The 15533-nt window shown below is 46.7% G+C and overlaps 2 protein-coding genes and 1 pseudogene across 2 annotated transcripts; all 3 read left to right on the top strand.

The window, feature by feature from the left end:
* The first annotated feature begins 373 nt into the window (after positions 1 to 373).
* LOC120844361 lies at positions 374 to 1551 on the top strand. The gene has a single exon (XM_040216115.3). It carries the CDS (start codon positions 538 to 540, stop codon positions 1549 to 1551), a length of 1014 nt encoding a protein of 337 aa, XP_040072049.1. The 5' UTR covers positions 374 to 537.
* A 2544-nt stretch (positions 1552 to 4095) lies between these two features.
* Positions 4096 to 4947, top strand: LOC120844369 (the record flags this gene model as incomplete). Its single annotated transcript, XM_040216120.3, has 1 exon — positions 4096 to 4947. A coding segment is annotated over one exon (852 nt), but the record flags the coding sequence as incomplete, so codon positions are not given.
* A 6850-nt stretch (positions 4948 to 11797) lies between these two features.
* The window catches only part of LOC120844362, a 48956-nt pseudogene continuing 45220 nt past the window's right edge, over positions 11798 to 15533 (top strand).

Here is a 15533-nt window from a genome sequence, read left to right as displayed (position 1 = left end):
CAGTCGACTGACTAGAATTAAGCCCACCTTAAGCCCAAAGAAAGTGTTGTTCTTTTTTTTTTTTGGCAATTAGCGGCAATCCTGAACGTCTTGCTCAGTGCGCGCGCTCCCTGCACTCTAAGAAAAAAAGGAGAAGAAAGCTAGCAACAGCGACTGTTCCTCCCTGCTGTAAACAAGTTGCCCAGAAAGGGGAGGAACGGAAGTTTAGATGAAAGGAGGAGGTCCAGTTCCTCCTTGTTCAGTTAGCGGAGGAGAAAGAAGAAGACGCCGCTGAGAACGGTCGTGTTTTCGATGTTCTCCAAGGAAAATATACCGGCCACCGGCCGGGGAACCGCTGAGGCTTCGGCCAGTACTACTGAGATGTTGACCAATGAATACCGGACCGTGCTACCTCGTCTACCCACAGGTAACTTGAGCCTGAACTCCGTCTTTCTTCATGGCGATCTCGCCGCACGACCCTACCGAGCCCCAGACTTCCGTGACGCCTTACGAGATGTTGTCGACGCCCAAGATATCATCGGAATAGGCCAATTTCAGATGAGCCATGTCTGGATGGTAACGTGCGCAAACGCCTTAAGTAAAACCAAGCTTGTAAACAAAATGGAGCTTACCGTAAAGGGACGCAGATGCCTCATAATTGATCCCGACACCAGAGATGTGAAACTGAAACTTCTCTGGTTACCTGTACACATGGAAAACCAGAGAATCGAAGAGGCACTGGCGCCTTTTGGCACGGTCCGTTCCATTGTACGAGAAAAATGGAAGTGCTCTGGAATGGAGCAAATGGAAACGCTCAACAAAGAGGTGACCCTGACTCTTAGAGAAGGAATGAATGCAACGAATATTCCGCATCAGCTCACGGTCTTCGGCTGTCGAAGCCTGGTGCTCGTCCCTGGTCGGCCACCGCTGTGTCTTCGGTGTAACAGAATTGGTCACATCCGTCGTGAGTGCAGAGTCCCGAGATGCGGCGAGTGTCGACGCTACGGACACGACGCGAGTGAGTGCGTCACCACCTACGCAGACAAGCTGAGGCAGTCGAGAAGCCTAACAGACGATGTTGTCCACGATCATCTTATGGACATCAGCGAAGTCGTTGATGCCACCGGGGACATCGCCTCTTCCCTTCTCAAGACACAAAGGACCGAGTCGGAAACGTCTACACAGCGACCAGAAGAACTTCGTCCTGATTCCGAGTCTGCCAGTACCCTGCCAGGACTGTCAACACCAGCCGAGTGTGTCACGGAAACGAAGAGAGATTGGTCGGATAGCGAGTTTCCATCCCTTAACGCACCACCTGAGTTACCGTTCCAGCAAGCAATTGCCCGACGCGAACGCGCCGCGACGTCCACTGGCACATCGGTGAAACGACCTGCTCCTACGACGACAAGTAATGCGCAGCCCTCCGCCTCAGGTATTATTGCCGAGAGCAAGAACGACGAGGGAAGTGAGGTGAAACGCAAGCCATCTGCGGTGCGAGAGTTCCTCTGCAACAAGACGTCGCAATCGGAAGCTCTGGACGTGAGGAACGATGACGATGTGCTCCCACCCTAACTAAAAACCTTCCTGACATCTCCCCTCAGCTTCGCTACCATTAACGTGAGAGGACTGTGTTCATGTGCACGGCAATCTCAATTGTACAAGCTCCAGTTAAAGGAACATCTTGACTTTGTTGCTGTTCAAGAGACAAAGATATCGTCTGACGAGGATACTGCTCGTGCACTGGACCCCTTCCTCTCACATTACGAGGTATGCGTCAGTCATGCTGATGGCTTGTCGGGAGGGTGTTTTTTGTTTTTGAACCAGAACTTAGGGTATTCATCACTTTCTCACACTGTCGACGATAAGGGAAGGTTCATATGTTGCGATTTTCTTTTATACGGTACCTACTGGCGATTAATTTGCATATATGCCTATAATGACGTTAGACAGCGTCGTTCTTTTTTTGAAAGCCTGACCCCATTTCTCAGCACCGACAAACATATTGTTTTATTTGGTGATTTCAACTGTGTGTGTAGCATAAAAGACAGGTCAGTGCCTTCTGCAAGGCCCGATAGAAGTTCCGACATACTAAACACTCTTGCATTCGACTATCACCTTTTTGACGTGGGAGCTTCCCAAAATACTACTCTCCGATTCCTCACCTTCATGCTTCAAGTGATGCGAGACTCGATCGTATTTACGTCTCAAGCTCGCTTATTTCACACGTGACTGCTTATGACGTAAAACCAGCTTCTTTTTCGGACCACTGCCTTGTAAAGATCCGTTTTGGAACAGACGCACCGCGAAAGGCACAACCAAATTGGGCTTTATGGAAACTAAATACAAGACTGCTAGACAACCAAGACTTTCTGAAACGTGTCCGCGAATGTTTTAATCACGTGTCAACGAATCAGCAATTTGGCATATTTGCTCAGTGGGACTCCTTCAAACAGGAAGTTAAGAATGAAGCAATCGAATGCGCGTGCATTGCATCCTTTCATGCAAAGAAGGAAGAAGCTACACTTTTGAAAAATCTGTATATGCTTCACGAGTTGGAGGGCGAAACACCTGGTATGTTCCAAGAAGACATTCTTCGCGTAAAATGTCAGCTACAGCAATACGAGCACATTCGTTTACACGGTGCACTAGTACGGTCCCGGTGTAGGCGTTTCTTGTCCTCAGAGAAACCCTCGCGTCATGCACTCGATGATGAGAGGCGTAACGGCCTTTCAAAGAAAATTAGAGTTTTAGAATGTAATGGGACACTCTCAGACAACGAAGAAGTCATCATGAAGGCATTTGAGTTGCATTACAAAAGTCTCTTTGGAAAAACGCAACATTTAGACATCCAGTTGGCAAAAAACTTAGTTTCTTTAATGCCCGAGGTAAAGCAGCTTCAGCGAGATCTCCTCAGTGGACCAATAACATTGGAAGAAGTTCGATGCGCGGTAGACGAGTTGCCAAATTCTAAAACACCAGGACCTGATGGGCTCCCTGCAGAGTTTTACAAGGCATACAAGACCTGCTATGCCCTTTTCTACTTGAGGTGTTTTGGAGGCGTATGAGATGGGAACTTTACCGCCGTCATTTTATGAGAGCCATACCGTGTTGATCCCTAAAAGTCAAGACCCAGACAAATTACAGCGCATTGAAGGCTATCGACCAATTAGTTTATGCAACGTAGATTACAAAATTTTTGCTAAAATTTTAACAAAACGATTACAGTGTGTAACGTCATCTGTTGTTGGAGACCACCAAACCTGTGGGATTAGAGGGAGACGTATACAAACTAACATCCACGTTGCGCGTTCAGTGATAGAACGCTGCGTTCTTCATGCCGGTCAGGTCGCCATGGTTCAAGTAGACTTGGCTAAGGCATTTGATCTCGTGTCCCATACTTTCCTTTTTGCTATTTTACGTCATGTAAACCCAGGACCAACACTTTTAAAAGGTGTTAAGTTATGCTACCGTAACTGTGCCACCAGGCTTATAGTTAACGGTTCACTCTCAAATCGAATTAGTCTTGAATCGTCCGTCAAACAAGGATGTCCGCTATCACCGCTTTTATTTTCGCTTTATTTAGAACCCCTCTGTTTAAGTGTACTTAACAGCCCTGTCGTGGAGGGTTTCCGTCTCTACTCTTCCGAAGTTAAAGTATTGGCATATGCAGACGATATAGCTTTCTTTTGTGCCGATAAACGCAGCGTCGACAATGTCCTTACAATAACACAAAACTTCTGTGACGCAACCGGCGCACTCGTTAATAAGGAGAAAAGCGTAGGTTTCTGGTGCGGGCAATGGGCCACAACACCTTCAGAGTATGCTGAAATATCGTGGAGCTGCATTGCCCCTCAGTACTTAGGAGTTCCACTTAACAGTATCCGTAACAATGGTCATTACTGGACTGAACGGGTGTCAAAGATCAAATGTCAAGCTGACAAGATGAAATCCAACCAGTGGTCAGTTTTCGGGCGAGCTAAGGCCTGTAATATGTTTCTCGCCGCCAAACTTTGGTATATACTTCATGTGATTTGCTGTACCAGAAGCCATATTCAAAAATTTCACAGAGTGTTTGCTACTTTTATATGGAGTTCCAATTGGGAACCTACAAGACGTGATAACCTCTTTCGCCCCATCGATGTCGGCGGTCTCGGACTCATACACATCTTTTTAAAGCAAGTAATATCTCGATTTTTATTCTTCAGAACTGCATCTCATCATTTCCTTCGCACTTACTTACAGACGGAACTCGCGAGTGCATTACCTTATTTGGTGGTTACGACGATACCCGCAAGCACATCACGTCCTGTGGGGTACCTCAAAGAAGTAGTGAGCGCGATTGAGTTTCTAACAGCTCGTTTTTCTTTGGAGCATTTATTTACGGTTTCACGCAAAGTCTTATATGCTGATCTGATTGACATAACGTTCCCTGAACCTTTGTACCGAAGCATATATAGTGAAGGCCCTGGAAAAGATGTCCTTAGACGTGTCCGAAAACTACATGTCTCGCCTACAGCAAAGTCATTCTTCTTTAAGCTCCATACTTCTACGTTACCTGTAAAACCCTGGCTTCGTGAACGTGGAATTTTTGTGCCGTGGTCAATCAATTGCCGCCTTTGTAACCAACCGGAAACTATAGAGCATTGTTTTATTTTCTGCACCGACGCTTACCTTTTCTGGGATGTCCTACAAAGGACACTGAAAAAAGACTTGAATATCAATGCCTACACAATCCGTTTTTTGCCCTTCAAATTGAATGATAGTTTTCCTTACGATCTGTTTACATTAATGGGGTTGCATAGCCTCTGGAAAACAAGAATGATTGACAGGAATGCGGACCCTCCCCGATCTACCAAATCAAATTTTATTGAAACCGTAACGCATGTACGAAATGTATTTAACTACCTTGACGAGCGGCCAGATTGGTATGTTCTTTTTGATCGATGCATTCATCTACCTGACTTTTAGCACGTGCATTTTGTATTTATTTAATATTCCTTTCCGTTCCTTCTGTCTGCGCACGACCCTGAGTCTATGAGAGTTCAAGATAGAGAATTATATGTAATGGGAATGGGGATGTGATAACCATGCCATGTTTTGTCTTCTGTTGTCTTAGTAATATTTCCATGTAATAAATAAAAAAAAAAAAGAAAAGTTAGCGCAGAGGTAGAACGTCGCGCTACTGACAAAGTAATCAAAGGTTCGATCCCTGGAAGGAGCGGTGCTTTTTTTTTTCGTTGTCTTTTTTTTTTATTAATATTATTTACCAAAACAAACATAAACAGACCCAGACCTATGGAAGGAAAATTAAAGTCCTTATTATCCACAGACGCCAAGGAAAATTATACAAATATCATTTCTACAAGCTTCATCAGCACGCTGTTTGATAAAGAAGATTTGTGCACCCAGGTTGGATCTAAGTTGTTTACGCAGGGGCCAAGACGACGAGGTCGGTCGTTCAGTCGTTTCTTTTGCCGTGGCGTTTTTGACATTAATAAAGGAAGAAGTTTAAACACATCCGTCATAAGCCGCTAAGCTTCGAAACGATGCCGACACTGTTACTTACACTGGGCGGCTGCGATCAGCTGCGATGGCGGCGGGCTTCGGCCACTTTGGCCACATATCGTAACTCGGCTGCCTCGGCCGCCTTGACTGCCGGGCCCTGACCCTGGCTGCGACCACTGCAACCAACGGTGCAAAGACTACAACGCTTTGACGCTACGAGGACTGCAGCGAGTTGTGGCCCTTTGAGGTTCCTCGTTCTCGCGACCGCTGTGCAGCGACTGTGATCTGTGGTTTATCTGTGCGTCTTCTGTGCAACGTTCGGTGTTGTCAATCCTTACCGTTTGCCAACCGACCATCTCCTTAATTCTGTGTTTCCGGAGCTGCAGATGGCAGTGCTGCTGTTGCGAACGAAGGCGCGAACAATCGCCGACGTCCCATGTGTGCAAGGGCGCCCGGAGGTGTTGGTGCAAGGAGGGGTGTGTGGAAGTTGCAGCGTTTTACTTCTGGAAAAGACGCAAAAAAACGAGAGGGTTTTCCTTTCTACTCTGGCCCCTCTCCTCCCTCTGGGAATATTTCTGTGGGCGCTCATGCCTGTGTGTCGTGGTATCCGGCCAACTTGTTGAAAGCCAGTTGGTAAAAGGACATTTTGTCGATAGACAATTTGTAAAATAAGTCACTCCGTCATAGGCCAATTTGCAAATCCCAACTTCTCGAAGACCAGTTTGTTTAGTCACCCTGGCGCCAGCGGCCTGAAACGCGTAAAAAACACTCAGTGGTCAGCGCAAGCTAGCAACACAAGCTAGCAGTCGCTTCCAAAAGCACCAAGACATGCAAAATGTTTGCAGCATTTTGCAGCACCAGTGAAGAGAAGATAAATGCCTGTGGGATATACCACCAATGGAAATACATCACCCTTCGAAGCTATTTTTTCTTAAAAAAGTTTTTAATGCTTAGGCCTTGTTTAAAAAGGAATAGTACAACAGGCTGTTCATAGTTAAAACTGATATTTCATACTTATGCTTAATTCAAATTTCAAGGTTCTGCCTGTCCCATTGTTTTAATTTATTTTAAGCCGCTTAATTCAAACGGCGTTTTCGTGCAATTCATAGTTTTTGTTCTCGCGGTCCCGTTGAGTGAGCTTCCTTCCGAGCACCGGTGCACCGCAGAAGAGCAACACCTGCGGAGCTTGCTTCTGCGGCTGTTGCTTCTCCGCAGTGAGAGGTGCAGTGAACAAGGCTCAAGCAGGAAACCACGAGCTATGAAAACGAGGACCATCCGAAAATTTCCAGAACTTCCACGGATGACGGGACGTGGCAACATGGCATAGGTCCATGTCGCAGCGTCTGCGCAGAATGCAATGAAAACTGCCGCTCGGTGCCCGGTTTCGTCCCTTCTTTGCCCGATGAACAAACCTAATGTTGTGTTGAGTTGTAATATGCTATCAAAACAGTCCAGACGAAACAACATTTCACATTCCACTGATCTTTCTCGTGTGGCATACCTGCTTATGATCAATAGGCCTGTGTAGCGGAAATTCTCGAGTATCTGCTTTGTATATGTAGCCATCTATATGGCAAATCACAATTTTATCTTGCATCATATTTAGATGAATTTATAATAATCCAACATTTCCAACATGTCAAACAAAATTTCTGGCTTCCCAGAGTGTGAATTAACGAGTCTATTGTATAAAGACAAGGTCAATGGATAGGCGATTCCTTGGAGATTTAGCGGGAGAACGCACGGTGCTCGCAATTTGTTCAGGCTCAGAAATATGAAATGGAAATAGAGGACAAAAAGTTGCCTGAAGATGTGGGGTTCTGCCGGGCACTGTTAGTGTATCAGTAGGAATATGAAGTGAAAGATAAGTGCCAAAGGAAAGGAGTGGAATGACGCGAAACCCGTCGGTTTCATTTTGGCGCATCCGCTTCCGCGACCAACCGCCGATTTCAGACATCAAACCGGAGGCACTTCAGAGCTTCACCGTCAAACGGCAACCTATCACATTATAAATGCAATTCTGCGAAGCGTTAAAAGGGCAGTGCAACGATTTTAATGTTAAAAAAATTGGTAGTTTGTATTTTTTATATTGTTTATCCAAGCACAACTGACCAAAAACGTGTCACCTTACGCCGATAAACTGCTAATCCGCAGCGTAATCGCAAAGAAAAAAATTAGCTATTTGCCGATCTGCAGCTGCGTGTGGCTGTTGCAGGAACAATGGAAGTCAACAAAAACCTGTCCCCCTCCGCTGCTCCATTCGCCGTCAGCCCCGTGGCGAACAGTCTTCTTTGTCAGACGCTCGCCGCGACCTTCGACAATGCTAATCCTCTAGAAGTCGACAATGTTAATCCTTTGGAAGTCGACAATCGCGGAGGAAGCTGCTGGTCTCTCTCAAGAGAGAACCCAAGGGGAAACCACGTGATCCCCCAGAGTATGTCACTCGAAAGGCGACATGGAGAGTTGAGAGACACTGATTTGTTTCATTTTTTTAAATAAAAACTAGCGCTTGCAAGAAAATACCGTTTCCTGTTCTTCGTTTTATAGGTGACACAAGATTAATTTCTGCAGCTAATTGGCCAAAGTCCGAAAATGGTTGCACCGCCCCTTTAAGACTCTGAATCGGAGGAGCCGACACCCCAACTGCCACTAATGCCACAGCAGCACTGACACGCGAGGCAACCACCTCGCACCCCCACGACATACTTGGTTTTCTCCAGAGGTAAAAATCCGTAGTGCGAAAACAGTACGACAAGCGCTCCGGAGGCGAGAGATGGAGAGAGAGGAAAGAAACTCACTTCCGCGTCCACCGCCCCATCCTCCGGCCCGCGGGTTGTTGGCGATCTCGTACAGCTTGGGGTTCACCACCTGGTTGGCCTCCTGCAGTACCGAGATGAGCTCCTTCGCCTGCCGCGAGTTGTTGGGCGTGAAGAAGGTGTACGCTGTGCCGGTCTTGTTCGACCGGGCCGTACGGCCGATCCGGTGGATGTAGTGCTCCGAGCAGTGCGGGTACGAACCGGACGTCGCCCACGTGTGCACGCAAGTTCCGGGGGGAGGGGGGGGGGGCACGAGAGAAAGGGTTGCGGTTTAGAGAAAAAAAAACTCCCGGTTCATTTTGATTTGTCTCAGATAATCGCGTGACGCTGCAGCACCAGTGCCACGTAACCCGACGTCGGGAGTCGAGTCGCAGTGTCACGTGGTGCCCATAACCCAACCTTAGACTGCCTGTGACATAACACCCGGTGTTCTACACCTACCAACCATAACACCGCAACTTCACTTCGCGGGCCGCGCGACATGCCACGCGCGAGAACGAAATCTGAGTAGATCTTTTGCTAAATTACCCAAGTACAATAGAGAATGCTGGGAACGTCGGCGCGGTGCACGTGCTCACGTTCCCCGTAGAAAAGATTCGAAAAAGCAGATAACCGAAATAAAGCGTCCGTGGAACGCACATGCGAAGTGCCCTTTGTTACAGATTTTTGCTTTCAAACAGTTATACCTGAGGATGCCAGCACGCATGCCTACGTTCGCGGCATTCTTTTCTATGCTTGCGCAACTCGGCAAAAGGTCCATTGGCTCCCGTTAGAGTGCAATTCGGTACCAAAAAACCGGAGATCGCCCAGATCGCCAAAGACAGCCGCGCAGCTAACCGCTTCCAGCATGTAATCGTTACCCCAACTGCCATCCGCCAGAGAAAGAGAAAAAAAAGCAAGTCCCCACCGCCACAAGCCAAACTACAGTGCTCGTCTCTGTGTAGTGTGCAGTTAAAGTTGCTCCTCCCAGATTTCGCATTAAAGAAGAGGGGAAAAAAAAGCTTGCGAGGTAATTTTCTACGGCACGCATCCAACAGAAACATTCCCTCAACGCTGCAAATGCCATGCAACATACTGCTAAGAAAAAGGAAAGAAACCCAAACTATTAAGGCGAACCAAGACCAGTTACTGACCATGGTGGCGCTGCCGGCAACTTGCTAGGAAATAATTATCCCACCCTCTGTAGCTAGGCAAGAAAGGGGAGCTATCAGGCTGTCTACCACAATTCATTTCCAAACTCAGCCTCCTTAGAACCCGCTGTCCAATAATGCAGAACAAAGGCACTCGTAGCATCCAAAGTGGTTGTGAGTTTTAGAATCGGCCACAACACAGTTTCGACAGCTCTACATTTAGCACCCCTGCCCAAGCAATACTAATGTTTAAAAAAACTTCAAATTATAACCAGTTTGTTGTTTATCTAGAATGCTAACTATTCTAGAGAATGTTTTAAGCCTCAAAAGTTTGCGAGCCATTCTCCGGATGCTTCGACAGACATAGCATCGCTCGCTAAAGGAAATCATCGGCATTACCACATGCGTCCTGCCAACGAAGTTATCTACGAAATAATTAGACTCGAAATCAGCGGCACAAGACACGCACAATGATCATACTAGAATCAGATACTGAACAGGTTAATACCCGCACCCTCCCCAAGGTTCGAGTTGCAACTAGTTAAGAAGATCCATAACTTAACTCGAACCTAGTTTGAAATCATGATCGCAGGCTCAATTTGCTTACACGGTCCTGTTGGTAGACACCATGATGATATAGAGCACCCCCCCCCCCCCCCCGGAGAGAAAAGAGGAGAAAAGCGATCCCCGCAACTGCCGTTTTCTCGTGGCCCTCACAGAGACAAGGAAGCACTCCAGTTTACCTGCAAGTGAGTGGGGCCGCTGGGGGCCTTCCGCAAGAGTTCAAAGGGCGAGGGGAGGCCACGCAACCTCCTTCTCCCTCTCGGGCCACCGTCGGTAGCGACCGTGCAAGCCACAGCCGGCGGCCGGGGCCACCCCCAACACCTCTACTGACCCCCTCCCCCCCCCCCCCCCCCCCCCCTTAAGCGTGGCGACTCACTGTCCTTGGTCGGATTCATTTACAGCCCACCTCGCCTAACGGGAAGTGCCCCTCAAAGGTATCCCTCCTTAAAAAAACATAGGAAACCTGCACTGAGCTAGGGAAGCGGCTCCCCTTCTCCTTAGATCTGGCAGTCTGCAGGTACACCGAGCCTACCCCTCCACGTGGGTCCAATTCTCTTCTTACTCCCCCGCAGACGCAGACAGAGAAAGAGGAGAACAAAAGGTCATCCCACGGCCGCAGGCAACGGCAAATTTGGGGGTTTCTCTACGTGCCAAACCGACGAGGGGTTCCAGGACGCCACAGATTTACCATTCCAGTCGATTACGCCTCGCTCCTAAAACGGTCCACCCGCTCAGTTACCGTCCTTGCCGGAGTCTAGGGCAATCCCATAAAATCGCCGGTCCGAGAAGTGACCTCAACTGTCAAAAAGTTCTAGCGCAAACCAAGAGCTTAACACCAACAGGTTCGCTTGGAGTCACTTAGAGGTGCCAGCGGTTCATGAGAAAACAAGGAATGTTGTTCCAAATAGCCAAGGTTTACTCTCATTTTTAAATCTCCTTGCTATAAAAAGGCGCACAAAAGCGTCCGTCTTGCATTCGCAATCTGCCTACCAGGACACAAAGAAAGCAAAAAATTCTAAGCGCGGAAAATTGAGACACCAGCAATCACGAGAAAGCGAAGAAACCAAAACTAGGAATGCTGCGCACTTTTTTCGAACCGAAGGTTCTATGACCGAATCAAGCGGTTCGAAAAATTTCCAATTTTAGAACTTTCCATATTGAGAAATTTGACGGAAGTCGAAATTTCAAACATAAACTAAGCTAAACTAATACTGTGTTTCACTATATGTTATCGTGGCAGAAGTTACAAGAGCTAGCTGCGGACTTTCAGCGTCCTGCCAAGCACGCGCGCTTGTGCTGTGCAAGCAGTGTTCAGGATCACGTGCTCGTCCTTGTAGCTTTTACCTCGCTGGGGCTTAAAACAAAACGGAGTATAGCTCCAGCGTTGTCGCGAATATTCTCATGCCGGTTCGGTTACACGTACTCAAATGCAGGAAACAATAAACTTCGTTCCATGTTCGTCACAGCCTTCAGGCCTCCCTCCCGCGGGGGCGGGCACATACTGTTCGAGGAACAAGTTTCAATTGTTCGTGTTGCACAAAGATATTGAATAGAAAAACCTCGTTTACCTGGAAAGACTAAAAGAAAGATGGTGTTGCAATTTCTGAGCAAACAGTTATATGCGCGGCGTATAGAATAGGAAGAAAAAATTGCAAAGACAAAAGCAACAAACATATGGCGAGTTAGCAACAAAAATCCTCGAAACGTATCTGTATTTTCATACTCACGTTTCATACACTCAAAGTATAAAAACGAACACTCAGCGGTTGTGCTCGCAAATTGCCTGACGTGTAAAAAAAGAAAATGGAGCTGCAGCGGCAAGTATTGCTTCTGACGTGGTTTTTTTTTTTCTGACCTTCGACGTTGTCATCAACGCTGAAGCACCGCAATGCAGCGAAGAAATGATGATGATGATTGGGGTTTAATGGCGCAAGAGCGACTTTGGCTATATTGCGCCAGACAAAATTACTTAAAACGGCTATACTAGGAAAGAGATATTAGAGTTTTCATGGTAAAAGTTACAGCTGATGTATATATCCGGTCTTTTTAAGATAGTCAATAACACGGTTAAGTGGCACTAAAGGATGATCACCAAGCAAAAACATGGGATGAAATGGAAGGTGACCTCTAAAAAGTTCAGGAAAACTTTGTCGGCGATGTTGGTGATGAAATCTACAATGCCATAAAATGTGCAAAACTGTCAGTACTTCTCCACAATGAGCACAGAGCTTTTCGTCTTCGCCCCAAAGAAGATGTAGATGAGTCAGACGTGAATGGCCAATCCTCAGGCGGCGTAATAGAACCTCCAGTCGACGTTCCTTAAGGAATGAGCTCTCCCACAGAGCCAAGATGGGCTTAATGACATGAAGTTTATTGTTACTCTCCGCGTCCCACTCCGACTGCCATGCCTTCAAAAGTGATTTCTTCCAAAGGGGCCTAAGGTCCTGATAGGGTAACCCAAGAGATGTTGCCGAGTCCTTTGCACCTGCAGCCAGTTTATCTGCTTGCTCATTCCCTGGAATTCCAACATGACTGGGCACCCAGCAGAATATTATGGTGTGTCCGAGTTTGAGAGCCCGGTTTATTTTGGACCGTATATGTAGTACAAGAAGATTCTTTGTGGGAAGTCTAGAAGAGACAGCCTGTATCACGCTTTGTGAATCGACAAAAAGGATAGCCTTTAATATTTTGTTACTCATGATATGTTCAATGGCTAGAGAGACACCATAAAGCTCTGCAGAGAAAATGCTTGCCTTACCATCCATTCGTTAAGCTTTCTCAGAGGAACTGGAATATACGGCACAACCAACAAAAGATGAAGATTTCGACCCATCAGTATAGATTTCAATATAATCTCTATATGTCTCCTGCATCGACTGAAACTCCTGCTGCAGGACTTGAGGGGAAATAGCCCGTTTATCATACTTTGTGAGCGACCAGTCGCAGAAAATCGGCAATTCGTCCCACGGAGAAACTTTATCTTTGTGCTTTAGTATGACAGCATCATTCAGTGGAAACTGGAGGGAGGCACAAAGGCTTTGAATGCGGAAGTTAATAGGACGCACGATACGTGGCTTGTTTTCAAAAAGTTGAGAGAATCGACATGTACGGATGCTAGTGTAGGATGGATGTTGCGGGTCAGAATAGACTCTGCAAGCATAAGAAAGGCTAAGGTACTGTCTACGCTTCTCGAGAGACATCTGAAAGGTTTCTGCATATAAACTCAACACAGGTGATGTGCGAAAAGCACCTGTAGCCAGTCGGAGCCCCAGGTGATGAACCGGATCCAGCATCTTTAGTGTAGATGGACGTGCAGATCCATACACAATTGCACCATAGTCGAGGCGAGACCGAACTAAGGAATTGTAGAGTCGCAGAAGACAGCGCCTGTCGGACCCCCACGAGTTGTGGGACAACACCTTGAGAATGTTTGATGATTTTAAGCATTTGCGCTTCAATTCTTTCAAATGAGGTACAAAAGTGAGCTTCTTGTCAAGGATTATGCCCAGAAATTTGTGTTCCTGGCGAACAGGTATGTCAATGTGGTTTAAATGCAAAGAAGGATCAAGGGACAATCCCCGGCGAAGCGAAAAGGGAACGCAGACAGTTTTTTCGGGAGAAAAAGTGAAACCGTTTTCATCTGCCCATTTGCTCATCCTATTGACTGTAAGTTGTAGTTGTCGTTCACAGCTAGAGAGGTTGCATGAAGAAACGGAGATCTGCACATCATCCACATACAATGAGTAAAACACAGACGGTGGAATCACACTTGCAAGACTGTTAATTTTTACAGCAAACAGAGTAACACTTAAAACTCCTCCCTGAGGAACTCCATTTTCCTGGGGGAACACATCGGACAGTGTAGAACCCAAGCGGACCTGAAAAGTCCGGTCGCTTAAAAAATTCTGTATACACTGGAGCATGCGGCCTCGTACCCCATAGTTGTGTAGATCCCGAAGAATTCCATACCTCCATGTGGTATCATAGGCCTTTTGCAGGTCGAAGAATACCGAGACACAATGCTGCCGACGTACAAATGCCTCACGGATAAAAGTCTCCAAACGAACCAAATGGTCTGTGGCTGATCGTCCCTCCCGAAATCCACACTGATTAATGTCCAAAATATTTTCTTCCTCCAGAAAATACACCAGACGCCGGTTGATGAGCCTTTCATAAGTCTTCCCAAGACAACTAGTGAGCGCAATGGGACGGTAACTCGCTGGAAGAGAGGGGTCTTTACCAGGCTTCAGAAGAGGAATGATGTGGGCGCTTTTCCAGCATCGAGGGAAAGCAGCTACTTTCCATAGATGATTAAAAAACATAAGCAAATGACTTAATGATGTTGGAGACAAGTGCCTCAGCATTTCGTACTGAATCCTGTCTGGGCCTGGTGCTGACTGCTTTTTTACACCCAGCGCCACTTCCAGTTCGCACATACTGAACGGTCTATTGTAAGCTGCCCGGTCATATCCTGACATCGAGATTGATTGCTTTTCAGCAGTAGACTGAAACTTCTGAAACTTTACACTAAAGTGGGAAGAACTAGATATATGTTGGAAGTGGATACCAAGAACATTTGCCTGATCTTTGAGAGATACGGCAGGCAAGGGAAAAAGAGGGATTCGGAAAGGTTGATAGTCGCCTCGGACTTTTCGCAGGCGGTCCCACACTTCCTTCGCTGGAACAAGGCTATTTATAGAAGAGGCATATTTGGTCCATGAGACCCTTTTAGCCTCTTTTCGTGTCCAATTCGCCTTAGCCCTAGTTTTCTTGAATGCAATTAGGTTTTGATCGGTAGGGTACCGACGAAAAACTCCCCAGGCTTTATTCTGGTCCTTGCGAGTGGTTGTGCACTCCTTAGTCCACCACGGTTTGCATCTCTTAGGAAGATGTTCAGATGTTTGAGGAATAGAATTCGAAGCTGCACTAATTATACATTCAGTGACATAAACTGTCGCATTGTCGGGGCTCATAGTACGAAGCAAAGATGGATCAATCACAGCCTCTAATTCAAAAATAGACCAATCGGCATTCTCTAACTTCCACCTGGGAAGGCGAGTAGGAATCAATGGAATTGGTTTAACGCTTTCTAAAACAATGGGAAAATGATCGCTGCCAAAAGGGTTGTTTAAAACTTTCCATGAAAAACATGGGAGTAACGATGGTGATGACAGGGACAAATCAATAGCTGTAAAAGTGTTATGGGCGGCACTAAAAAACGTTGCTTCTTTTTGGTTTAAAAGACATAACCCGGATGATAATAAAAGTCGCTCAATGACTCCACCACGAGAGTCCTGTCGAGGACTGCCCCACAAGGGGTGGTGGGAATTAAAATCGCCAAGAATTAAAAAGGGCTCGGGTAGCTGGCCGACGAGTCCCTGAAGTTCTTGCAAATGCAGCGGAGTGTTGGGAGGCAAGTAGAGTGATACAAGGGTAATGAGGCGGTTCAGAAGAATTCGAACTGCAATTGCCTCAAGGGGAGTCTGTAGAGGGACTGGAGCACAGGCAACTCCACTTTGCACTACCACTGCTACACCAC

Source organism: Ixodes scapularis, unplaced genomic scaffold (assembly GCF_016920785.2).
Source record: "Ixodes scapularis isolate PalLabHiFi unplaced genomic scaffold, ASM1692078v2 PGA_scaffold6__148_contigs__length_123643588, whole genome shotgun sequence".
In the NCBI taxonomy this organism is placed as follows: Eukaryota; Metazoa; Arthropoda; class Arachnida; order Ixodida; family Ixodidae; genus Ixodes; species Ixodes scapularis.
The sequence above is the reverse complement of the archived record's forward strand: the minus strand, read 5'-3'. Positions and strand labels throughout refer to the sequence as shown.

Bases quoted from the DNA above. Each gene is read 5' to 3' on its own strand.
- LOC120844361 (XM_040216115.3), top strand. From the start codon at position 538: ATGAGCCATGTCTGGATGGTAACGTGCGCAAACGCCTTAAGTAAAACC.